The 18355-nt window shown below is 50.1% G+C and overlaps 7 protein-coding genes across 7 annotated transcripts; 4 read left to right on the top strand and 3 right to left on the bottom strand.

Moving 5' to 3' along the window:
• Positions 1-2008: 2008 nt before the first annotated feature.
• On the top strand, positions 2009-3247 carry N7506_009084 (putative HLH DNA binding domain protein; the record flags this gene model as incomplete). Its single annotated transcript, XM_056958377.1, has 2 exons — positions 2009-2064; positions 2122-3247. The coding sequence occupies 2 exons, from the start codon at positions 2009-2011 to the stop codon at positions 3245-3247; spliced, it is 1182 nt and encodes a 393-aa protein (XP_056807767.1).
• A 581-nt stretch (positions 3248-3828) lies between these two features.
• Positions 3829-4238, bottom strand: N7506_009083 (uncharacterized protein; the record flags this gene model as incomplete). Its single annotated transcript, XM_056958376.1, has 3 exons — positions 3829-3879; positions 3980-4059; positions 4175-4238. 3 exons carry the CDS (start codon positions 4236-4238, stop codon positions 3829-3831), a joined length of 195 nt encoding a protein of 64 aa, XP_056807766.1.
• A 1757-nt stretch (positions 4239-5995) lies between these two features.
• On the top strand, positions 5996-7385 carry N7506_009082 (ANP1/MMN9/VAN1 family protein; the record flags this gene model as incomplete). The annotated part of the gene is made up of 4 exons (XM_056958375.1): positions 5996-6168; positions 6222-6853; positions 6911-6958; positions 7021-7385. 4 exons carry the CDS (start codon positions 5996-5998, stop codon positions 7383-7385), a joined length of 1218 nt encoding a protein of 405 aa, XP_056807765.1.
• An 862-nt stretch (positions 7386-8247) lies between these two features.
• Positions 8248-8744, top strand: N7506_009081 (uncharacterized protein; the record flags this gene model as incomplete). The annotated part of the gene is made up of 3 exons (XM_056958374.1): positions 8248-8330; positions 8386-8662; positions 8715-8744. The coding sequence occupies 3 exons, from the start codon at positions 8248-8250 to the stop codon at positions 8742-8744; spliced, it is 390 nt and encodes a 129-aa protein (XP_056807764.1).
• Positions 8745-9590: 846 nt separating this feature from the next.
• Positions 9591-10265, top strand: N7506_009080 (iron-sulfur cluster assembly scaffold protein; the record flags this gene model as incomplete). The annotated part of the gene is made up of 3 exons (XM_056958373.1): positions 9591-9600; positions 9647-10027; positions 10102-10265. 3 exons carry the CDS (start codon positions 9591-9593, stop codon positions 10263-10265), a joined length of 555 nt encoding a protein of 184 aa, XP_056807763.1.
• Positions 10266-10875: 610 nt separating this feature from the next.
• Positions 10876-12869, bottom strand: N7506_009079 (ABC1 kinase family protein; the record flags this gene model as incomplete). Its single annotated transcript, XM_056958372.1, has 4 exons — positions 10876-11123; positions 11177-11749; positions 11801-12405; positions 12478-12869. The coding sequence occupies 4 exons, from the start codon at positions 12867-12869 to the stop codon at positions 10876-10878; spliced, it is 1818 nt and encodes a 605-aa protein (XP_056807762.1).
• A 509-nt stretch (positions 12870-13378) lies between these two features.
• Positions 13379-17879, bottom strand: N7506_009078 (serine/threonine-protein kinase; the record flags this gene model as incomplete). Its single annotated transcript, XM_056958371.1, has 10 exons — positions 13379-14198; positions 14253-14703; positions 14756-14960; positions 15018-15896; positions 15950-16753; positions 16807-17239; positions 17291-17355; positions 17410-17439; positions 17491-17625; positions 17688-17879. 10 exons carry the CDS (start codon positions 17877-17879, stop codon positions 13379-13381), a joined length of 4014 nt encoding a protein of 1337 aa, XP_056807761.1.
• Between the last annotated feature and the right edge of the window lie 476 nt (positions 17880-18355).

Genomic DNA, 18355 nt, shown 5'->3' with positions numbered 1-18355 from the left:
CTCCTCTCCCATGGCATTGTCAAAGCAAACCAATAATCACGACGGGAATCGAGAACACGAACGCCAGAACGTGGGGACTAGTTTCCTCGATGGGGTTAGCACGATGAGATATGGATTTCCATTGGTTCGAGTGAGATGTGGAATATGACAGCTCTAATTCGAGGACCCACATTCGTTTTTATTGCAGACACGCGGCGTCAGGGAAAGGGATAGGTGCAGAGTATCAGAATATGTACGAAGAACTCCGTATTCTATGATAATCTCAGACGAAGGACTTCAAATCAAACCCTGTCTTTATGAATCAACTGGACTTACAGTACGGAGTAATTTGAGCAACAAGAGTGGCTCTCTAACATAGGGCTATATCCACAAGGGGAACGTGCCATTTTTAGGGCTTCGCTAAGAAAGCATGAAAGCTACCATTTTATCTAGGCTAATTCATGGAAAATTAACCCGATTATCTGTATTAAGCTAATACGAGTAGTTAATCTCTCTGACTCGTCTATTTCCTTAACGTCTGTGTGTCTGGTTATTCCAAATCATTCAGATCTCCATGATTCGCCGTCTGACAGCCAACGTACCCTGGTGCTTGGGTCAATTGCTGTCCCAAGTTGCTGGATTTATTCGGGCGATCATTTCGGTCGGACCTCTTTGTATCTAACGATTCGTTGAATAGGCGATAATAGTGAATTAACAATGATCGCATTACTTTCTACTTCGTAACGACTAAAATGATGCTGTCAACTGGAGCTTGTAGACCCGCTGTACAGTGTAGATTGAGCAGGTTCGCTTACTCCGTACCTCCTCGCATGTTTGAAGCTGACAGCCTAATCCTTGCGTGGCTCTATTTACTTTAGGTTTGGTTTGAATTTGCCATCAACTCGAGGGGGATTGGGCTGGTGGTTAGTGTCGCCCCTTGATACATGATAGTATACAACCACAGTATCTTCTCCTGAATATCGATGCAGGAGATCGAGATGCAGACTTTAATTATGCAGCAATGAGCGTTTCAAGACCCAAGGATCGAAGCGGGGATGTGATACCACATGTTCATTGTAGGGATAGGATCTCTATAGATCATTAGAACATGCAAGAAAATCTTAGTTTCAACTTACCCGTTTAGGGGTTTGCTATACTCTTACTCCGTAGCCATTCTTGAAACCGGAGAATATGATTTCCAACGATTTTCCTCTGTCATTAATTGGGATGACTATTGATGCAAGGACCAAAAGTGCCTCCCCAAAGTGCCCCTAAAATCTTCCCCGTGTCGATCGTGAGAGACCCAACAGCGCGGTGACAAATCAAGGGCTCTGGATCCTCACCCCGAACCTTCCCCTCGGGCTTCATCGAACAGTCACCATTCGCCCATCTGAACGAACTGTATAGTCATTCTGTCCGTGCACGATGTGACAGATACTCTGTGTGATACCGAATATTTTATTTTGGCATCGTTCTCCATCGCTTCTTCCCGGGCCCAAGCGGGCACTAGCAGATGGCCCAGAGCACCCACCCGGGATGCCCGTCTTGCTTCCCCGTTCTTATGATGGTGGGGCGACAATGCACTGTCTACTGTCTGTATGACATTTCCGATTCCGCGCTTCATGTCTGTCGAAGATCGGCCCTGGATCGTTTACGTTCCCCCCTCCTGGGTCTGGAGAGCTGCTCCCTAAAAAGGTACGGCCCTCGTTTACATATAAACTTGCATCCCAGCCCGCAGCTTTTTCTGTTCTCCTTGTATACAGCCTCGTGTGGATTTTGCAACTCTCTCGCCTTTGTCTATACCTCCCCCTTTTCTGTCTATATCCTTGTTTGTGCATATACAACGCCATTGTTTGTCTGTTTTATCTTGCTTCAACTTACGACTCGTTGAAGACCCTTGAACATACATTCAACAATCATCAGCAACTGGGAAGCTATCAGAACATAAATTCCCCCATCACGCCTCAGTCTATTCTCGACCCTACCCACCTTGCAAATATCACCTACCGTCCATCAACGATCAGCAGCAATGTATGAAGAGATGGCTCACTTGACCGACGACGTGCCTCGCCGCTGCTCGCTTCCGTGAGTGCTCGCATATCAGTCCTTTCTATTTCATCCCAAATCTAACCTAGTCGTCAGTTCTTTCAAATCTACTGCAAGCATGAGTGCTTCCGATGTTGGCGAGGAGCGCCGACTTCCCCCTCTTCCCCAAATCCTGCCTCTGCCTGCTCGTGGCCCCTTCAACCCATTCAATGCAAAGGATGCCATGGTTCCCACTACTCCTGGTCCCCAGGACACTTTCCAATTCAAGTCACAATGGCCCGCCGCCGAGCACATTGTCGCTCCTCCCTCACCGGCCAACTCGGCTGAAAGCTCCTGGCAAGAATCCTTTGCCATGCAGAAGGCTGGTGCAGGAGACTGGCCCAACGACCTCTCACAGACCGAGATCATGGCCCTTGTGGCCCCGCAGAACCTCAACCGCAAAGCCCCACTCCAGCAGCTCTGCGGCCGCAAGCGCAAGGGCAGCGCCCAATCTATCGAGGACGATCAGCGCGAGAAGCACCGCATCGCAGAGGGCAATCGCCGTAGCAACCTCAGTGACCTGCACCGCCAACTGGACAGCCGTATCCACGACTTCTTCCTCGAGCGTGCAGGCTGGAACCCCTCAAAGAGCCTTACTCAATCCAAGGAACACATTGTGCAAGGAGCTATCTACCTGGTTGACTTCATGCTTGCCATCATCGTGCATCTCATCCGCCAAGAGCAGGTCACACCACAACTCTCAGAGAAGCTGCAGCCCCAAGTCCGCTGCATGCAGCTGCAGCAGCTGGTCAGCTCCCTACAGCAGCAGAACCAGACTGCCCAGCAACAACTCAAGGCCACAAAGGCCGAGAACGAGACGCTCTTGGACCGCAACCGCGCCCTTGAGTTCCAGCTCAAGTCCTACGAGCAGATGTTCCGTTCCCCCAAGGCCGAGAGCAACAGCCCCGGTCCCATCGTCGATTACCCCGAGCACAAGCGTCAGAAGAAGAACGGTCTTCCTGGCCTCCGGGTCTTCTGTGACGAGATCGCCATGGCTTCCGAGCCCTCTTCCGTCTACCAGGATGGCATGCCTAGCTCTACGTCACAGTCATTCGGCAGCTCTTACCTCACTGCCACCCCTCCCATGACTGGTCCTCCTTCTCCTGCTTTCCCGCCTTCTCACTCTTCCTCCTTCACATATGCCTCGGCACCTCGTCGGCACTCACTCATCGCGTCTCCATAAACATGCAGTGGAGATCGATGATCTGATGATACTACGACCCCTTTCTTCTTTTGAGTTCAGACTTCTTTCCTCCATACTCTTATATGAGTCCCTTGCAGAAGCGGTCCCTTACTCTTTCGTTCGGCTTGGTCCTTCCGTCTATGTGCGTTCAGCGCCTGCATTGTACAATATTGCTTTGGTTTGGGGTAAATATGATTTGCCCATTTTGCTCGATTTTATTTCCTTTGTTGATTGATTTCGGTGCTTTGGGATTTCCTTTGTCACCTTGTTTTTGTTTTGAAAAATTTCGGCGAGGTTTCTTTTTTTTTTTTTTTTTGGCGTCGGTGTGAATAAGAAGGTGTGGTGTTGGACATATTTATTTTGGATATATTTTCTTGTTTCATTTGTCACTCTTTTTTCTATCTTCATGTCTATAGCTATGACCCAATGAATCATTCAAAGTGAATCGACATCTTCTTCATCAACTGTATGGCAATAGCCCGCCCATCTGGGCAGTGGTGACTACCAGAGACTTGTGCTGATGCATGGTTACATGCCCATGTGCTCAGGTGGGTACAATAGTGGTTAAGCGCAACTGAGCTTCATCCTTCGTCGACAATTTCCCAGGTGGTTGACTTGTCATCATAGTCTGTCTCTGGATAAAAGCTCGACCTTGGAACATTTGCATGGATTAGGCTATACCGTAACACAGTTGCTTTAGCCATACCTGCTGCATACTTAGAGTGGACATACCTGCTCAAGTGTTTTCCGAGGCTCATGACTGGTTTCTTCTGTCTTCCTCAAGACTACTTCGTACCTCTCGATATGATACCCTGTGAATTTGAACAAATGGGCTCATTCTTGGTGAGATACCAAGGTGGCATATGGTAGTCAGTCAGTCGATACCCTACACCGATTGTCTTATTCTGTGCTTTGCTATCGACTCACCATCTGATCTCAATTCAACTACCGGTCTTGGGGGTGCCAATTCCTGGAACACAACTAGTTTCATATCGACAAATTACCAATTTGTGTTGGATCCTTGAACACCATATCCGGCTCTCTGGATGTTCAATGGCTGATAATTTGACCACATTCATTTCACAGAATGAATCTATATACCTCTGGGGGTGAGAAACGAACTCTGCTCGCCTTGGCCGCGCGTGAGCGCGGCACTCAGGCTTCCGAGGTTGTTAATGGTATCTCCCAGGACCCGGTTGGAAACATCAGCCTCAATGAACACCATTAGGCAATGATATTTGTCATTTCAAAGCTAAAATGGATATAGGATCATTTACAGAGCTTATTAGGACTATTATATTGCCCTGAAAGGACTCTTAGGGTACATTAGCGCTGTATACATCTGTCAATTGCCTCAGAAATAGCCCCTCCCTTTATATAGCACAATTATTTTCAAAATCTCAACCAACAGCCTCTCGCCGGGCTAGCTCAATCGGTAGAGCGTAAGACTCTTAATCTTAAGGCTGCGGGTTCGACCCCCGCGTTCGGCTCTTCCTAAAACACCAACATGGTCTTTAAGATTACTTTTTTGCTTTTTGTTCAGAGGCAGACGGACGTTCGATTTGGATGAAGAAGTACGGAGTAGTACACAATGCTTCATCGGATGTCTTTTTTTTTTGGGCCCTAGTAGATATAGACTGTGTAAGAAGAATTGAGTACAATTATTGCGCTATGGAGAGTGGAAGTTTCGTTTTCGTGAAGCCTATAAACATTCCATGAAGATACAAACTACGTTGTACGGAGTACTATACTAAGCTTTGTGCAGTGAGAGCACCTCGTATAACTTTGTGGACGGTCCAGAGAAATCTCAAAAGTGTGCTCGGGGAATGCTCTGATCTACAAGAGAGACGGCAGATGGGCGAATCAGGTGCCAACCAAAGGCCTGTCGATCCAGTGGAGACGGTCGAGACTTTTGAAACGGACAGGTGTCTCCATGAATTTTTCAAATGTGCCAGAAATTTGTGCTTGGACTAGCTGTAGCTGCCCAGGTAGCTGAATGACAATGGTGCTTCATTGGTTTTTATATATGTGCACTATAAGGAGTAGCCCTGGATTAATCGCAGTCAGCTCCGAGCAAGATTTTCATATTGATTGGGTAAGAAGTACGGAGTAAGTCCAGAATTCTAATACGAGACCCCAAATCGTATTTGCAGGGTACTTTGGTTCTTACGTGTCTACAACACACGCAAACCCTGCATGCACAGTACAAATAGGGGGCCCAGCTGGGCTTCAACACGAAAGTACAAGAACGTATATCCACATGGACATATTATACACTTGTAGTTAAGTATTTGAATACTGTAAAGTAGACGATCACACGAGACAGGCTATAAATAACAATAAGGGACAGTGAGATAGGGCTGGACTCCGCCAAACACCGTTGAGGTCACTATGATATATGCCCATTAGTGAGAAAGAGCCTCTGAATTCAATTCCGTAGCCCATCAATCCCACTGAAATTTTCTTTTCATAGAAAAAAGAGCGTAGAGAAAGGGGAAAATGTAGTTGAATGTACCTGATGCTGATTTTAGCCGCTCTCCTCTTGGCACAGGCAGCGCACTTCCCCCGACGATCCCGTTACTCCTCTCCCCATCAACCCTTCATTTCGCATTTCCCATTTCGCATATCGCATATCGCCCCGGTCCTCCCTCTCTTCGCCACATTCGTTCGGTCGGGGGGTAATTGCTGGGCAAATCTAAGAGACCCCGGGTTGCCCTGTTACTCCTGAAATCAACGCGTATCCCCGTCATGTTGTTGCCAAAGGGTGGTGTGAATTGGAAGTCGGCCAAGGCCAGACTGCCACCATGGAGGGCAATCGTGGTCTTATTAACAAGGACTCGATTCTTGGTCACTATAGCCCTCGCTGGGTTGCTCCTCCTGATGTGGCGCGGCGTCAGCAAGTCGGCCTCCGAGATGCAAAAGTGAGAGACCGATGCGAATCTTCCTCAACGTCCCGCCTACTGACATCGCATAGTTTCTACTGCTATGGATCCAACAAATCACCCATGCAGATGTCCCTCAACGAGATGGTTGAGTGGAATGCGCATGCCCAAACCCCCGTCCTCTTCAACCGCCACGAACCTTACGAAGTCAACTCCACCTCCATCGACGACGTAGACCTGAACCCCATCAAATCCACCATCCAGGCCATTCAGAACCGTGAACGTGTCCTGATCTTGACTCCTCTCCGCGACGCCGCTCCTTACCTGGCTAAATATTTCGACCTCTTGTACAAGCTGACCTACCCGCACGAATTGATCGATCTGGCCTTCCTTGTTGGTGACTGCAAGGACGATACCCTTGCCAACCTCGCCTCCGAACTGGATCGTATCCAGAACCACGCCGATGAGAAGGTTCGCTTCCGCAGCGCCACCGTGATTCGGAAGGATTTCGGTGCCGACACCGAGATGAGTGTGGAGGAGCGCCATTCGTTCAAGGCTCAGGGCCCTCGCCGCAAGGCTATCGGCCGCGCTCGCAACTATCTCCTCTACTCCGCTCTGAAGGCGGATCACTCTTGGGTTTACTGGCGGGACGTGGATATCGTGGACTGCCCCGAGCGTATCCTCGAGGACTTCATGGCCCACGATAAGGACATTCTCGTGCCCAGTATGTCGCTTTCCTCCAGCCTTGAACCATAAATTTACTGACTTTGAACCCTTTTAGACATCTGGTTCCACCGCTACAGAGATGGTGTTGATATTGAGGGTCGCTGTATGTCGCATTTCTGAGTTTTTCTTTTCTTTCTGCTGCTCAACATGCTGACTTTTTCTTAGTCGACTACAACTCATGGATCGAGTCCGATAAGGGCCGCCGCCTGCGCGCAACTCTGCCTACCGACACTGTCCTAGCCGAAGGCTACAAGGAGTACGATACTGGCCGCACCTACCTCGTCAGCATGGGCGACTGGCGCAAGAACAAAGACGAGGAGGTGGAGCTTGACGGCATTGGCGGTGTTAACATCCTTGTCAAGGCCGATGTCCACCGCACCGGCATCAACTTCCCCGCTTACTCGTTCGAGAACCAGGCCGAGACAGAAGGCTTCGCTCGTATGGCCAAGCGCGCTGGATACCAGGTGATCGGACTGCCCAACTACGTGGTCTGGCACATTGATACAGACGAGAAGCCTGGCAACCTTTGAAGCCTCAAAGCATTCTAGGTTTTTGCGCATTTCGGAAATCTCTGGGATTCAAGTTGATCTTTGAATCCGTCGAACATCCATCCAATCCCGCCCTGTCATCGTGCCCCGTGGCGGCTTTCACTTCCTTTCCCTTGTTACCTTTTCTTTTCTTTTTTTTCCTCGCTGGATGTTCGCGACAGATAACCTAATGATTTCCCTTGTCCAGTGTCTGGTAGGGCGTGTGTGTATTTGTTACCTTGGCGCTATGGGGGGGAAAATGCTTGCAGGTCTATAAAGTCCATTCTCCAGACCTCTCTGATATACTTTGTGCCCGAGACCCTTTCTGATTGGATTGTATGTCTCGGCATGTACACTCGAGCGAGCATCTGTTCTTTTTTTTTTTTTTTTGCGCACACATAGGGTCCTACATATGGACTATTATTGTCATGTCTTATCAAATTCAGTTGATATTGGCCCCGGGATTCTGCTTCTGAAAAGCCCTAGTCTGCTTTGTCTCTTTCGCGTAGATTGTAGCGCACACATCGAATGAACAATTTTGAGCTTCGGATATACTATAATATTCGTGATGATTCTGTAGTTGCACGCGTGTTTGATGAGGTAGAGCTGCAGAGAGTGCCGTGCGGGTATATCGCCCACCTCAAACCTCGGCCTGTAGACAATTGGAACCTCCGCATTCCATACGAGTAAGCCCCATATCTCAACTTCCAAGGTACTCTATCGACTTACCCCAGACAGCCCGATGTTGCCAATTCCTATCGCCCGCCTATCAAAGGTCCCCGCTTTCCCCCACGTTCGGCAATTCGTCCGTCCACAACGCCTCACCTCTACCATCGTACCTCACCTACCGATCCAATCCCGCAAGATGTCCACCGCACCCAAGAAAGAGTTCCTCTGCATCCTGCCCGACAAGCCCGGCGCGCAGGCCAAGCGCCTGGAGGTTCGCCCGTAAGTCGCACCCAGTGCGGGGGTGAGTGTACCTGCATCGCTAATGGACCCCCAGCCTCCACCTCGAAGGCGTGAAGCCTCTCGTCGCATCCGGTGCGGTCGTTGCCGGTGGTGAGTTTACAATGAATGGGTCGGGAGGCTGTGTCTTGCTAATAGCTGGTACCTGTAGGCGCAATGCTCAACGCACACCCCGCCGAAGGCGAAACCCCTCGTTCAAGGGAAGCATGATGATGGTTGTTGCGGATAGTGCGGAGCAGGCATTTGAGCTGCTTAAGAAAGATATCTACGTTGTCTCCGGAGTGTGGGATATGGATAATGCGCAGATTATTCCGGTATGTTGTTCTGCACGTTCGGTTGGGTATCCGTTGCTTACTTCTTTTATAGTACAAGTCTGCTGTTCGCGAGGCTCTGTAGGGCTCTGCTTTATATACGCTGTTTAGCTTGGCATTGGACTTGTTATTGCATAGTATAAGCTACGGGCATTGGCAATTGATCCTCATTTTTGATAACTTGGCTTTGAGCGTGCAAAGCTTGTTCTCACCTGGGCGACACTGGACACTTAGGTACGGAGTAGAAACCCATGGATATATTCCATGCAGTAGGTACAACACGTGTTGGAGGGGTCGGGACACAGTTCTTCTCAATGGGGTATGAATATCCCGGTCGAATAAGCCGAGGCTTCGGCCCCGTCACCGAGATCTCCGCGGAATAGTCAGATGAGTATAAACGCAATGGAGGTATAGATAAGCTGGCATTTTGTTAATCTGTCGTATACAACGCACTCTAGACGTTGGGACATTGTGTAGAAGAAGTAAGAACTAAGATGAAAGAGTGCCTATCACTACCTTTCAAGTGAACTCCACCATTTGATATCATCGCTCAGCAATTGGTGCAGCTGGAGACGGAAAACCAGACGTTGACCGGAAGAGTCCACCGCGGGTAACTTGAGTGGTGCAGCAGGGTCGCCACCCCTGAGATCTGATATCACCAACTAGGATTCTGAGTGGAACAGAAAAGAGGTCTCCAATTTTCAAAGAACCCAAAGGCCTTCATCCATGAAGATTGACGAACGAAAGTGAAGAGAGGCCAGAACGTCATCTTTGTCATCTCCGACGACCGGCGAATCCGGGCACAGCGAATTACTCCATTAGGACTAGCGGGATTATCTAAGGCTCGATCAGATTATTTATGAATTCATCACTTTCTCTCCCTATCAGATCCATCCCTCTCACACATACACCTTTTAATACCATCTTCATAATGTTCAAGCGTCTCGTTACCGTCGTGCCTCGCGTTGGCTCCGTTGCCACTCGCAGCACTCTCTCCCCCTCTCGCCTCCCTCCAAACTGCCCAGCCCGCTCTCCGCAGCATTGCTCCCCAGCGCCGCGGATACCACGAGAAGGTGCTGGACCACTACAACAACCCCCGCAATGTCGGCTCCATGCAGAAGGGCGACCAGGACGTCGGCACCGGACTCGTCGGTGCCCCCGCCTGCGGCGATGTCATGAAGCTGCAGATCCGCGTGAACAAGGACTCCGGCCGCATCGACGATGTCGTCTTCAAGACCTTCGGCTGTGGCAGTGCCATCGCCTCCTCCAGCTATCTGACCGAGCTTGTCCGTGGCATGACCCTCGACCAGGCCGGCAAGATCAAGAACACCGATGTGGCGAAGGAGCTGTGTTTGCCTCCCGTCAAGCGTGAGTTTCCCTTTTTTTCGCCTCTTCCCCACAGACGTCATTTCATCATCAATATACTAATTGTTTATCGACAGTCCACTGCTCCATGCTCGCTGAGGATGCTATCAAGTCTGCTATCGCCAACTACTACACCAAGAACCCCAACACCCGTGTCACTGATCTCTCCGGGACGGGCGGCTCCATTCCCGATGTCAAGGTCGAGATCGAGCAGACATCCACCCCCGCTGCTGCTATCTAAGTTTTCTTTCTCTTTTTATTGTTGTCGTTTGACGCGGCACTCGTTTGAAGTCTGTGACTTCTGGGTTCCGATACGCAATCTTTTGATCAAGGATGTTTTGTTCGCCAGGGAAACTCGGCAAACACAATTCACTCTTACCCAGGGCACATCTTTGGGCGAGGTGAAATCAAGCAAATTGCCATTTGTTTGACTGTACATATTTTTTTCACGTTCCGTGATGCTTTTCCTTTTCCCTTTTTTTTTTTTCTTTTTCTTTTCTGTTCTAACGGCGCTCGGTACGGGATCCTTGATCGATACTCTCATCCATTGAAAAGCAGCACCTTGATACTTAGTTTCCTAATGAAACAAATGAAACCAGAATATCTCCCGAAAACAAAAGTAGTACATATGTAAAAGCCGGTCTAATGTAGCATATCTGCAATCTATGTAATTGTACAACACCACCTCGGGTCGTTTTTCGGTTGCGACCCTGTAAGACACTTTGGCACCAGAGGACCGAAGGAAGAAAGGGAGGGGAAACGCCATCGCTGATACACAGATCCAATACAATCCATGCCAAAAAAAAATCAAAAGGGATATCAGAAAGAACCAAACCGAAAACAGAGAGCCGCTAAGCGCTTCGGATCCCAAAGCGAGTCTTGACAGACAGTAGCGTCTCATAGACAGAAAGCTTGACCTCAACGCGGAGGAAGCTCGCGTAGGCACACAAGAAGCGGAAGAAATTAACAAACACTCCACCAGACTCCTTGATAGACTCCATCTGCTCCCGGAAAACAGTCCGAGCAGCATACCTCGCCAGAATCAGGAACGAGCGCATCGGACCCTGGCGCGTATGCAGATTCTCATCCAAGCTTCGTGCTAGAGGGGATGTTAGCAACTGTGCATGGATATAGTAACCGGGGAGTACGCACTCAAATCATTGGTCTTGAGAATCAGTAGAATGATTCTTGGGACCTGTCCAAGCAAGACAACCAGCTGTTGCAGCATGCCTTCGCCCAACGCGCCAGAGATTTCCTTCTTCTCCTCCGCAGTCCTCGAAGAAACCACGCTCTTGCTCTTGAGTACGCTGAAATCCCGTCCTGTGATGGCACTAGCGAAGAGTGGGAATTGTTCGTCCGTTACGCCGGCGACCTTGTGGGCATACTCGCGCATCCGTGGAACATCCGCATCAATAACAGCCAGCCAGAGCTTTGCGTAGTTGCGGCGCAGGTCTCGGTCGATATTGCGGTATAGACCGTGGTCGTAGAGGACGATGTCGAAGTTCGGGTGGGAGCGTGTGTGGTTGGGTCGGATGGCGATGTTGCCGCCGTGAGGATCGCAGTGGAGAGGGGCATCTTCGCCGAAGATCATTTCGTTGAAGATGTGTGCGAGCGCTGCGGAGACTTCGTCGCGGTCGATGTTGTTCGCATCCAGGTAGGCGAGGTTGTCGGGGCGTTGACCGGCGATATACTCCATGACGAGAATGCGTTTCTGGGACCAGATCACTAGAGTTTGTTAGCTTGCTGGGATTGGTATTTGGGGGCGGTGGTGTGTACCTTCGGGGATAACCAATGGTGAATCAGAGTTCTTTTTGAAGTACTCGCTGGCGTGGGTGGCATTCTGCGCCTCCATGCGGAAATCCAGTTCCTGGGGCAGCGAGAAGTCCATTTCCTTGGATAGCCATTCCAAATCGTAGTCCGGGAAGAAGCGCTTCAGCATGGAGAAAGTAAATCGGGTCAGAGCGAGATCGAGTGGCACCCACTCATCAAGCGCAGGGTGTTGCACTTTGACAGCAACTTTCTGTCCGTTTCCTTTGAGTGTAGCAATGTGTACTTGGGCCAGAGAAGCAGCGCCAGTGGGTATCGGCTCGAAGGAATCGAAGAGCTCGTCCATGCTCTGGCCGGTATCTTTGCGGAACAACTCGTTGATCGACTCGATGGATGAGACGGGGCATTTGTCTTGAAGTGGGATGAAGGTCGAGGTCCATTCAATGGGGAGGAGGTATCCCATGCTGCTGAGGTGCTGGCCCAACTTGATGAAGATTGAGCCGTTCTTTTCGAGCACGCGGAGGGTGCGCTCGGCGCAGCGTTGGTGACATGCGCGAACGAGGGCGTCGTGCTCTGCGGGGCTTGAGGCTTCTTGCTTTAGGGTGACACGGTAGCTATGAATCATGAGTATCAGCCACGGCGCAAAAAAGGAAGCTCCAACGACAGAGCCGAATGCCTAGACTCACTCGTTGATACAGACAGCCAATGTGCCAACAACGCGACCACTCCGCTTCGCCGCACCATATGCATGTCCCGCCTGTTCCGAAAATGTGACAGCGCCCACACCGACAATACCAGCGACAACCAGCCACTTGATCAGCCTACGCTGTGATCCAGTGGCTTTTCCAGACTCCGGCCGTTCGCCCGACAGAAGAGGGGCCTTGGCGGAAAAGGCACGGCGAGGGGCTGAAAATGCCTGGCATGGTGGAACATTGTATAGGGAGCGAGCCGACGGTCGTGACAAGGTACTTGAAGTAGAGAACGGGGACCCGGAGGATGTGGCTTTGGGTGTTTTCCCGATCACCGTGGCGGGTTCAATCTTGAACGCCCGCCACGGCACGCGACACACTGCGCTCATCCCGGAGCAGGACCAACGGCCAAAGGAAAGAAAAGAGGGAGAAGCAAAAGGGGCCAGGGATGAGGCGTCAAGTTCAATTCATCGTATGATCTTAGATTTTTCCGGGTTCTCGCCGCCAATCGGCTTCGGGGTCGCACGTGATTCTGATCTATATGATCGGCCCATAACAGACGTCATGCTCTTTAGAATCTTGCTTACTAGCAAGATATATAGAGTAGACATGATAATTGATCAGCGTTCTACAGCAGGGTTACAGAGCTTGATCCCTGGGAATGAAGACACATAATTATGTTGTATTCAAGAGAGAAGTATTTGTACTCTATGTGCAGCAACCTGTGCTTCCACAATAACAAAGGGGCCTGACACAGGTATAGCGCCGTAATCCGTCAATGCAACCGCCTGTCAAAAACACCGGTATCCATATAGGACAGCCACCAGAAACAAAGACAAAAGAGATTGCAAGTAGAATGATACAAACATTAGGATTTGCATTCAGATCAACCACCTTTTCAGGCCCATTCGGAATCGGCCATGGTAGGGCGGCGGCGTCGAGGAATAATGGAAGGCCGACGGCTCAAGGAGCCCGGTGTCTTGCTATCTTCCTCGCGCAGTATGTCCACGTGGGACATTCGGCTGGAAAGAGGTCGTGCCGATCTGGGCCTGGCGACTGCCGCATTGCTCGAGTTCGCGGCGGACCCGAGGGCTGGACTGCTTCCGTCGCGACTGCCAGGCCTCATGACCAGTGAAGAGACACTGAGTGAGTTTCGTGGGTGTCGAGGTGTCTCGCGGCCATCCAGATATCCTCTTGGCTGGCCGGTCCGGTTTGATGAGGGGGTAGAGGGGGTAGAGGAGCCCGGGTAGACGAGCGGGGGAGGGGTAGATGTGCTTTGTCGCCGAGCTGTTGTCGGTCTTCTCTTGATACCAAACGCTTCACTAGATCGGACGAGTTTACCTGCCATATCTCGGACAAGAATGGCAGCGTCGTTCTCCATGTCCCGGATGGAATCTAAAAGGCCGAAGGTTGCGAGTAGCCCACCTTGTTCCTCGTGGGAGTCACAAATGCTGGCAATAATGCGCAGTAGGTTCAGACGAACGGCAGCCTTGCTGTGGTGGAGCTTCTGTCTCAGTCTCGTGAACAGATCGGCTCGCACAAAGGTGGATGCAACGTGAGGACTCAATCTGAGGAGCTTTTGCAGAGGTTCAAGGGTGTTTTCGAATGCGTTGGCCTTGGAGAGCTGCAAACATTCTACAACTGCATCTGTGAATGTCTTCGCCCCAAAAATACCTTCTAAGAGGTGCTCTTCAACCTTGGCGGTTTCTTCTTGCAGCCTTTGGGGAATCGTCAGCGTCTATTTCCATCAACGTCAAAACTAAATAACATACCATGTGTGAATAGCGTCCAAAGCAGTCACTTGCCAATAAGGGTCTTCGAGCAAAGAGATGTAGAAGCCTAGGCCCTTATTACGCCACAGCTCGCGGCGACCAACCTTTCCTGACTGTGCCATATCGCAGAGGATGGGAAGAGCGAATTCTTTCAGAGGACGTTCCTCCATCACAATTCGCTGCAGAAGTGGGACCATGCCATTGAGCGCCGCATCTTCTTGTCGGGATTTGTTCAGGCGGCACATGTTGTAGATTGTGTTAAGAATTTGATTCGACACCTCGCGGGAGTGCGTGCGTTTGAGGTTCGACCTGAGGATATCAGTAAGAACATCGATTGCATTAGAGTTCTGTAGTGAATCGAGAGTGGTTGAGAGCATGGACAGGTTCTTGATGAACTTCAACATGGTGACCTGATGTGCTAGGCTCATTCTTCGCAATTCTTTCAATACTCCTGCAAGGCACTGTTAGCAATTGCAGATGACATCCAAGAAAGCCAAACTTACTGTGCAGGACTGTTCGTTCAGCAACCATCTCCTTGACATGGTTCTCGGCCTGCGAGAAAATGAAAAAGATGTTGGCAATACGGCCTTCAATGATCTCTGCAAGCTCTCCATCTTCATCCAGGGCACGACTCAAGACAAGCGACAAGGGATCAAGCACAGAGTTTCGTGACAGAATTCTACAGAAATCGTTCTTGGGTGTGGAGCCCTTTGAGAAGACTGGTTAGACTAGAACAGTACCGGGCGAGCTCGACCAAGCACTTACCTGTAACTCAAAGACACTCCAAATTCCGTTGACGCCAATCAAGACCAGCTCACGTTCGTCCTCATAATCGTCCTCTAAGAACTCAACGAGGACGTTCAAGCCTCCTGCACTGACGAACATCTGAAGAGTCAGAGTTGAAGTTTGGTACATCTGCTGAACGAAAGCAGCAGCTTCAAGTCGAATTTCGCGAGGATACTTCTTAGACGCGAACTCGTTGATGATAGGGATACCTCCAACAAAGCAGAGATTCTCCTGAACTTCATAATCATCGTAAATGATTGCGTTGACGACTCTCAAGAGACAGAAAACAATGTCACGACGCCGAGTTGTATCCAGGATTTCGAGAATGGGTAACATGCCGTGAGCACTGATGATAATGTTCTTGGTCTCCGGGAGGTCACAAAAGATATTGAACAGCTGATCAGAGATATCTGCGAGAACCTCCTCATCCTGAGATGTCTTGAGAGAATCCACAAGGCCTTCAACTTGATTCCTGAGGCGAGCATACTTATCTCGTGCAATGTTTTCTTCCAGGTTGACCTCATCGAATCCTTCCTCTAATTGGGCAAATGGATCATCTTCGTCATCCTGGTCACCAAGCCATGCGTTGCTGTTCAGCTTCGAGTTCAACATTAATGTACTTTGATCTGAGCCATCGTCGCTGTCTGTTGAGTCCATGGCGGCTTGATCAGCCCCGAGTATGTCAGAGAAATCTTCATCCGTTTCATTCTCCGCAAACCTCTGGATCTCAATAGCTGAACGATCGCGCTTCACAGAGAGCTGCTTGCGTAGCTGTGGCTGGGAGAAGCCAAACTGTTCATCTGGGGGGTTGTAGCCGATGTTCTCATGAATAGGAGACGATGGATCATCATCAAATTCCTATGAAACATTAGACTCGCGACAAAGATGCCAAATGGTATCGTTCTGCTTACCTGGTAACCGCCTAGCTTCCGATCGAGTACATCCTCATTAGCCATGATAAGATCAGAATAATCGTCCACGGAACTCTCCTTGAATAAGGTAGCCGGACGAGCAGATGGCCGAGCGCGTCTTGGCATGGGGTTCTGAGCCAGTATTGGAACGTTCTGCATTGCAGGAACAGTAGGAGCAGTGGCGTTAGACTGAGCCCGTGGGGGATTTTGAGCCTTGGAAGGCTCTGCCACCGAAGGTTTAGAGGTGTAAGGTCGGATTGTTTGCACGTCATCTGAGAACCCTGAAATGTCGTCTGAGCCATCAAAGCTGTCATCGGATCTAAGTATGGTTCCATCTAGAGAAGCGAAAGCCTTGAGTTTTTCAGATGATAGCATGCCCCCGAAGTTATCATGGGGTCGAAGGTGTGGCAATTTGAGTGCACTTGGGGAGATTGCCGAAGCAAAATCATCGTCCCAATTGTCTTCGCCGGGAATAGTTGGTGATCTGAATCGATCCGTGGCCTTGACAGAAGTTGGAGATGGTAAAGTGTCAACCAACGGATTGTTTCTAGTGGAAGGCAGGCCTGAGGTAGAAGTATTTTCAGGCTTCTGCTTTCTCTTTGAAGTGCCAGTTTCAGGTGACCTGAGAGCCTCATTCCATTCCTGGACACTCTTGACAGCTTCTTCATACTCGGTGGACTTTTTGGGAATCACTGATTCAGTCCTCCGGGCATTGACAATCCATGGATGTTTCAGCAATTTCCGGGCTGAAACACGAAGGTTAGGGTCCTTCTGGAAGCATTGCATTAAGAAATCCTTCACGGCCTGTATCATGTTAGTATTCCCTGGTTCGCAGCAGAATCAATGAGAAACTGTACCGGCGAAGCACCCTGTGAGAAGGGAGGATGGTCATCATTCACAATGCGAAACAATGCTGGCATGGGCTGCATGCTGTGGTATGGCGGTTTGCCCTCGAGCAACTCGATGACCGTACATCCTAGACTCCAGATATCTGAAGCAGTGGTTGCGCCTGAAAGTTCGATCACTTCAGGAGCCATCCAATATGGCGTTCCAACCACACTTGACTCGCTCAGACCCGTGGTTCGGCTGGCGACACCGAAATCCGCGAGCTTGACCAGACCTTCCTTCGTAGTTAGGATATTGGCGCCTTTGATATCTCTATGAATAACACCCTGCTCATGCAGATACAACAGGCCATGGAGGACTTGCGACATGTAGAGACCCACGAGGTTTTCAGGGAAACGCCCAAAGTTCTTTGCAATGGAGTGCAGTGAGCCATTTTCGCAATATCTATAAATTGTCAATTCTTATACCCTGCTTGTACCGTATCAACAAACATACTCTAGAATGATGTTGAGGGTTTCCGCGGACTTCACAAAGCCGTGGTACTTCACGATGTTGGGGTGCTGCGATTGACATCAGTACGTCGACGTGTATTTCTGCCGGGGTGCAGCACTCACGTCAAGGTTTTTCAAAAGATCAATTTCCAGCTGTTGTACCCCGTGTCAGCAACATCCATTGACCGCATACGGCGAACCCACCATGATAACGCGCAATTCGCTCTTTGGGAGGTCCGTCAGCTTAATTTGCTTCACGGCGACAGTCTCCCCAGTGTTCCAGTTCAACGCGCGATACACAGAGCCAAACGCTCCCTTGCCCAGGCAATCGCCCAATTGCTATTATGTTCAACCACAAGGTCAGCGTCTGCCCGATTCAACATGCGGGGAAGCATCCATACATAGTCCTTGAGCTCAGCGACATCTTTCGCCGACGACTTCAAGACTTTATCATCCTTTGGTTTTTCCTCCCGTTTCGTCGGGCTCGTTCCGGTTCGGGTCAATCGCGGCTTTATTGGGGTTCCGGGGGTCCTCGAGGAGGGGGTGAGAGGTCGAGGCTGCCCCTCGTTTCCTTCGGCGGACCGCGATACCATATTGAAACGAGGATCGTCGGTATCCCCGGTCGTGCTCAGACGAGCTATCGGTCTCAGGATGCGGTTTCAGGTAGAGAGTGGGGTGGAAGCTAGGGAAGGAGGCAAGTGCTGATAGCAATGGTCTCAGAGGTCATGTCCGCAGGTCCTAGCTTGGAGATGTGTTAATCAAGCATGGTTCCTCAAGACACAAACGACGATGGACCGGGACCGTTCGAAAGTGCATGTTTCGGGGGTCGGGGGGTCTCACCAAGTGGACATCACAGGAGTTCAGCTCTCACGCCCTGGAGAGCTGTTTCCGCGACAAATCGAGGCGCATTCAAGATAATTTGATAATCACCATGGGATGATTAGGTGCAAATTGGTTCACTAGAGGCGGCGCTCAAACGTGAAAGGGAGTTGACCGCAAAGAAATGGTTGTTTTGAACTTTCGTGCTCCACCCGCCTATCAGGCTGTGCTGGATCAATGCATTGCAGAT

Source organism: Penicillium brevicompactum, assembly GCF_028827555.1.
Source record: "Penicillium brevicompactum strain IBT 35665 chromosome Unknown utg000006l_segment0_segment0, whole genome shotgun sequence".
In the NCBI taxonomy this organism is placed as follows: domain Eukaryota; kingdom Fungi; phylum Ascomycota; class Eurotiomycetes; order Eurotiales; family Aspergillaceae; genus Penicillium; species Penicillium brevicompactum.
Note: the sequence above shows the minus strand (reverse complement) of the source record. Positions and strands in the feature narration are given on the sequence as shown.